This window comes from Periplaneta americana, chromosome 3, assembly GCF_040183065.1.
Source record: "Periplaneta americana isolate PAMFEO1 chromosome 3, P.americana_PAMFEO1_priV1, whole genome shotgun sequence".
Lineage (NCBI taxonomy): Eukaryota > Metazoa > Arthropoda > Insecta > Blattodea > Blattidae > Periplaneta > Periplaneta americana.
In genome coordinates this window covers 131,550,502-131,557,759 of record NC_091119.1, presented here as the reverse complement: position 1 = coordinate 131,557,759, position 7,258 = coordinate 131,550,502, and the positions used below count along the sequence as shown (strand labels likewise).

At 35.3% G+C, this 7,258-nt stretch overlaps 1 protein-coding gene across 2 annotated transcripts in view; it reads left to right on the top strand.

The window, feature by feature from the left end:
• Positions 1–7,258, top strand: part of shams (glucoside xylosyltransferase 1 shams) — a 34,789-nt gene continuing 27,531 nt past the window's right edge. Inside the window, exons 1-3 of one of the 2 annotated variants that reach the window (XM_069821619.1) lie at positions 1–600; positions 2,094–2,241; positions 7,069–7,203. In XM_069821619.1, the coding sequence (XP_069677720.1) occupies positions 329–600; positions 2,094–2,241; positions 7,069–7,203 (555 nt within the window). In that variant the 5' untranslated portion in view covers positions 1–328. The remainder of the gene's footprint in view (positions 601–2,093; positions 2,242–7,068; positions 7,204–7,258) is intronic. The other variant, XM_069821618.1, reaches the window with a different exon arrangement.

The window sequence follows — 7,258 nt, the reverse complement described above, 5'->3', positions numbered from 1 at the left end:
TCGAGTAGGCTTTTTCTTTTCAACTGTACCAACTATGTTCATGATATTCATTCACTAGCGTGGAAAAGTTATGCACTATTTAAACACATATTCTAATAATTTAAATAACGTGTGTGCTAATACTGCTAGTTAAAGTGTTTTGATTGAAGCCAATGTTGATGCTAAGGAAGCAGAATTACTTTATTATTTGACAGTTTCAGTAGTTTTGTTGGCAGCAATGTTTTACCAACTCGTGTCGAACATGGGGTATTTGTTTTGTATTAAGAGTGAAATGTAGTGTTTGAAATGCAAAATATTAACATATATATTGCCCTTCTATGGTGCGCTCATGGCCATGAAATCAGTCTCAAGATTTGTAATTATTTTTTTAATTCTTAGCGTAATATTTTTGTACATTGTTGTGAGTTACTTGAACTCAGCACATGTCGGTTATCCAAAAATCATGAAGACAGACACTTCGAATTATAATGGTAATAATAACAAGGGTGAACATACTGTCTCAGGGCTACAGACCATTCAGGAATTGTCACCACATTTGCAACAGTTAGTTGGAGAAAATGATAACCCTCTTCGTATGCACAAAAAATTGTTGGATAAAAGGTAATACTTCATTTCATACGATGTATAAAATCTACTCTTCCATCCTTTTTACAAGTTCTTGTGCCAGACTATTTTTTTTAAATAATTTCCAAGTAAAGGTGACTCACTTTAACCTAACAAATAGGAAGAACGAGAAATAGGAAGAAGTGTAAATATGGACTGGCTGGTAAGGGAAAGACGGACATTTCCTTGAAAATAACCAATTTTTTTTTAAATAAATTTTCGTAGTTTTCAATCTCCGACATATTTATACACGAATATGTGAACTACTTTCACCCCACTTCTTGTGGTTGGGCTTACTCATATAAAAACCCTCACACTTAATTAAGTCACTGATTTGAAGTAGGTACCGGTACGAATGTAACACTACAGGAAGTTATTCGTAATTTGATTTGTCAGCATATTCTGCTCAATGTAAAAATGTACGAGATATGAACATTATTACGTACGGTACCAAATTTTATCATACGCATTTACGATTCTCTGAAATTAGGGACACTATTGAAAACTATTGACATTAGTAAGCTATCCATAATGTCTTAACTTACATACAAAAATCTAGGAGAAAATCTGAAAGACTAGTGCAGCTAAGCTCTTTATTATAAGTGGAAATGCCCACGAATGTGCATGATTTTTCTTCAGCCTTTGCTGTATTCTTGAATCGATTTTTTCTTATTCTTGCACATTATAATACGATATCTATCGCAGAGCGCTTCAGCATATTAATTTTCACGGATTCCCCGAACTGGTGAGTGCTGTTATGAGTACTTTCTTCAATATTCCTTCTTTAGTTGGCTTCTTAAACAATGTAGGCTTATAAGCAATGTTTACTACCTAATAAAAGTACCAGACTTCACAATGCCACTGAAACCGTCTGAATCAACATCAGTCTGTCGCAATTCTGTTATTTCACATTCATTGATGCCAGATCTACACACCTCCTAACCTACAGTTTGACTTGCAACAGTTGTGCTTGAAGGGCCTCCGGTATTGTCCTCAACTTCATCCTTGGTCAGTCACTTAGAGTTCTGCCATTACAGCATTTATCGTCACTATTAAATTCGAAGTGCAGTTGCCACCATACACTTCCTGTAATTGATGAATCTAAAACTTCTTCGTAACTTTAACAAGAATGTAGAAAGCACAATGAGAAAAAGCTCTTTATGAGGTATCGAATATTCATACTATAAGGAGTGGGCGATGGGAACCTGCCACTACATCGTTCTTGATAAATCTAGTTTCCCTCATACTTCATGTACTAAATTATTAAATTCACTTTAATTTGTACATTATTCTGTATAATTATTAATTTAAGTGAAATATTAATATTACTTGCACTTAAGTAGGAGTAAAACTGAATAATTGTAAAACAATTTGCTATGGTAGCTCTATGTATGTAGGCCTAAAGAGAGATATTCTAATTATAACCATCTTATGTAGGACGTGAACTATAAGATAAACAAAGATTAAGTATGGGATGATTTATTTTACAGTCAGCAGATTGTTTTGGCAGTTGTCGCCTGTGGTGATCGGCTATCTGAAACACTGGTTATGCTCAAATCAGCAATTCTGTTTACTCAGAAACCACTGAGTTTTATTATTGTTGCTGATGATCCACTGATTCCCAGCTTCAAAGAGAAGGTAAATTAGCGTTACTGAATAGGCCTATAGATTTACGTCAACAATTGACAAATAAGAATCTAGTTTCACACACATGACCTGACATGTAGACTTTGCTTGCATTAAGTTCATGTGACGATACGTGTGGTACATAAGTTACTCTGGGAGATGTTATTCATCTGGTTTTCAAGCAAATTAAATGACATATGTTGTACCCATTCAGGGACATCTATTCATTTCTTTTTACTTATATGCCGTTTCATGTAAATTGCAGTGTCCATGATAGAGGAACGTTTTGACAGTGAATCAACTTTTCACTAGGCACTGCAGTGTATCAGCCGTTTCTTCATAACATCAGGCCTGTATATGCATGGGACATATGGGCCTGGGCCCAGTGCAGCAAATTCCTAGGAGTGGAGTAATGGTTAGCATGCCTGACTGTGAAACTAGCGAATCTGGGTTCAAGTGCTGGTTGGGACAAGTTACCTGATTGAGGTTTTTTCGGGGTTTTCCCTCAACCCATTAAGAACAAATGTTGGGTAACTTTCGGCACTGGATCCTGGACTCATTTCGCTGGCATTATCACCTTCATCTCATTCAGATGTGTTAGATAACCATAGCAGTTGATAAAGCGTCGTAAAATAGCCAATTAAAAGAATTCTTAGTGATGACAAAATTTCGAGAAAATAAAATAAATCGAACTGAAAATAAATTTTCGTTATTTTCCTACTTCACAGATGCCTGGTTTAGATATTTGCGTAAATGTTAAATTGTTGTTATATTTTATTTATTTATATTTTTTTTGCAGTTTGACTGCAAAATGTCAAAGATTTACATAAGTTCGTTGATGAATGTGCAAAATTTTTTCAGGTCTATGGGCATAGTACTACCAGCTGCGGATTTTCAGGGGAGACAAGGGAGGCCGTGCCTCCCCTAATATTTTACCAGAACACAATATGGCAGTAATAATTTCAGCTGAATTAAGATCACAGACAAGTTATAGCAAATGAACATTTTTCCTTTTATATTAATTTTACTATTCCCTACGACTAAGATGTAAGTTATGTAAAGTCGACCACATTCAGTTGTTGCTCGCTCGTTTTACTGTAGAGAGTACAAATAATTCGCACTGAAAAATAACAGATATTGCTGTAACCTGTATAGTCGACATCTAGCAGCCTGCAGTGTCTATGCGAGAGCGGGAGAGAGGAATCGGCTACATGACTCTAATCCCCGGTAACCATGACAAGAGCAGTTCAACCAATAAGATAGGTGGTTAGAGGAGTGTTTAAACTTGACTAGTACACGCGAGGGGAGCCGAATTTGGAGGCGTCGTACCCACCGCTGACAACTGTAGTGCTGTACTACTTATAGTCACAACTGGTTTCGGCTGTATTGGGAAGCTCTCTCTCTTTTTCTCTCTTCTTGGTTTTAGAAAATTGAGCTACATGTTGTTAGTTTTTTTTCCCTGCGTAAAAGTTTTCATTTATGTTGATAGATTTTCTCTTGTTTGCGGGTGTTCCTGTTATTTTATTCTTTTGTGTTACGAGATGTATTTACCTATAAAGTATTTTAAATATATCGAGAGTTTAGAAACAAATGCAGATTTGTCTCTAGCTTCTTCTAGTAGCAGTTGTTCAGTATGTTGTGACCTATTTGATCGGTTTGCGAAGAAAGAGGATTGTCTATTTAATTTCCTGTAAAATTAGACCATGTAATAATAATGAATAAGCTCTGGATTCTTAGGTTCGAATCAGTTTTGTTGCTACCTCGTTACTCTCGAAATATTGCTTTTCTTGTTCGTTTTATGTAGCAAAGAGTAACATTCTTAAATTTAATATGACCTAAAAGACCTAATTCGTAGGTTAGGAGAGTGTCCTAAAGAGAGGCAATCTTTACCAAGCCGTTGTAATATGTTAACAGTATGTTGTTTATTTTTATTTTTTCCCGTAAAATCATATAAATTCCTAAACATAAGATTTATAATTCTAAAACATAAATTGGAAAACCTAATTTTAGTTTCTTAAAACCTATAAATTCTGCGCTTGGTAATGAGGTACGTCACAGGCCTTATATTTTTATATTCTCATCATTCACGTCTTTGCCTCCTCAACTTTCAAACCCACCGTCTGCTACTGAGTACTACCTACATACAGGCTCCATAATATGATCATTACCAATCTAATCTAACGTAACTTCATCATTCATTTTTCCATTGAATGAGTGGAAAAGCTATTTAAGGTTGGGTTAGATTAGTTTTGTGCTGAGCACATGAAGAAATGATATATAAGTAAAAACTGTTACACCTCCCTGATTGTGGGCTATTCTGAAGGACATGTCACCCAAGTACTTGCCTATACGAATCTGTGCCTGGCCATGTTAGGTTAGGTTAATTTGGGTTTTTATTATGGCTTAGATATACTAGAAGAAGTGAAATGTGCATTTCGCGTTCATTTTGAAGTGTTATACCTCACAATCCCCCAATTGTGTACTGTAGGCATATGTGATGTTACCTAAACTTGGGACAAGGAAGGTTTAATGTCTAGTAGGGTCTATAGAACTGTAATTAATAAATACAGTCGACTCCAGATAATTCTTGTGTAGTTAATTCGCTTTGCGGGTAATTCACCATCTTTTCTTTGGGAGGGGGAAGTTTTGCAAAGTAGCGTAATTTTTGTTTTTATTTGATTAATGCTGTCTCTTTCCCTCTAAAGAAATTTGCCATCTAAAATAAGAAAAAATCATCAGTTCTCTAAGAAACAAAAAAAGATAACTTTTTTGACATTAGTGTCTTATGATGTTTTGTAAAACTTCTATTTCTTGTTTTAAGATTCCATTCCACTGCAGTACTTATAATATTAGGCTACTTATAATGTTTCAAAATGTTTTGCACTGTTTCATAATCCATAGTTAATTCCCGATTTACCACGAAAATCGTCTGTAGCTGCATTTAGATTGGCAACAGGCCATGACTGTTTGGCCAAACACCTGCATAGAATTGGAATATATCAGTCCCCTAACTGCCCAAAAAAACCAAAAAATGGATTCGAAACACCTCAAAATCTGTGCCTCAGTGGCTAACCATGATAATATCTTTGAAAAATATTGGAGTGCAAGAGGTCAAATGACTTTATTGTCAAATGTCTGGCATTAGAAAACAACAACATTTTACACTTGATTTTTAAGTGTATTTTTGTAATTGAACCTGTCAGAGTAACTTTTACTGGGCTTTAAATACTAATAATTGCGGATAATTCGCTATTTTTTATATTTCGCGGAAGTTCGTGCATTAATTATCGCGAGTTATCAGGAGTTGACTGTAGTTCCAACAAAAAGAAGTTGGATGTGGAATTAGGATTTTGTAACTCGATGTGAACTCAAGATATTCCAGCAGTATAGTTTTCCAGTTTTGAGTCATGTACATGCAATTTTTTTTCTTTCATTCTTGTAAAGCTGTCTCAACTTTTCTGAGATAATTGAATGATAACATGATACATGATAATGTACGGTGGTGGAATAAAACATCAGAGCAACTTAAGTACTGGCCACTAGTGTGGTTTTACTCGTAGATGTTAGCAAGTAGAACTCACGTTCCAAAACTGTGCTTGGATGTAAGTATAAATCCTCGAGAATTTCACCAACTATAAGGTTATTGTCAGGCAATTCCATGGTGGATCCTCAGACTCATCTTACCAAAATGCCTTTTTGTTACTGATTTCTCTGAAGCTATATTTAACCTTGCAGTAAATACAGTGTCATTGAATAGGTGACAAAGCACTAAATGCTCCAAAAAATCTACCTTTCGCCTTTGACATATGAATCTGACCCATATGTAATATTACTTACTTACTTACAAATGGCTTTTAAGGAACCCGAAGGTTCATTGCCGCCCTCACATAAGCCCGCCACCGGTCCCTATCCTGTGCAAGATTAATCCAGTCTCTATCATCATATCCCACCTCCCTCAAATCCATTTTAATATTATCCTCCCATCTACGTCTCAGCCTCCCCAAAGGTCTTTTTCCCTCTGGTCTCCCAACTAACACAAAACGACAGGCAAAAGTCACATATTATAAAAAATAATAACGACAGACCTTCAACAATGGAATTGCACGTACTACAGATGTCAATTAAAGCGGTATGAGTAGCTGTGAGGCCAACAATGACAGAAAATGTAAAAATATGTCGTGTTCGGATTAATTTGCACGCTACTGTATTTTGCGAGAGGAGGCCGAGGATTCACCATAGATTACCTGACATTTGCCTAATGGTTGAGGAAGACTTCGGAAAAAAAAACTAATTAGATAATCAGTCCAAGCAGAAATTGAACCCACGGCCGAGCACAACTCGAGATCAACAGGCAAGTGCTTCAGCTGATTGAGCTATTAGAAATGCTTTTAGGAACGAGATATTAATTGAAACAAAAGTAGCAACATAAATGATGAGCTCTATTTTACGAACATTTTCATTGAAACTTGTCGAATTTTAACAACTCGCTTTAGATAATGTACAGTTTCCATATCTTTAATAAAATATGTACCTCTGCTATATAAATGTTGTTCTATAGAATTTTTACAAATTATAACTAGACCTACTTAACGTTTTAGCATCTTACATAAAATAAGGACACTCAAGATATGACAGAAGTTTGGCATATTTCCGCCATTAGCAATGTAGGTATGTGAATATTTATCAAGGAGAGGAAATAAATTTTTATATCTTAATGAACTTTGACAAGGAAGATTTCTCACTTATGTGTCTGCTGATCATGTTCTTTTACTGTTGTTTACATAGAAGTTTTTTCACCATATTTGTCATTCCTTGACATTTTCTTCTATTATATTCTAGCTGAATGAATGGAAAAGTGCAGCAAACAACTCTTTTACATACAGGGTTCTTCCAATCACTTTTCCTTTACAAGAAAATGTGGATGAATGGAGGAAATTGTTCAAGCCTTGTGCATCACAAAGATTATTTTTGCCTGTAAGTATTACTATGTAAATGTTTTTGACCACAGAGTCAGTAAGTAAGAAATTTT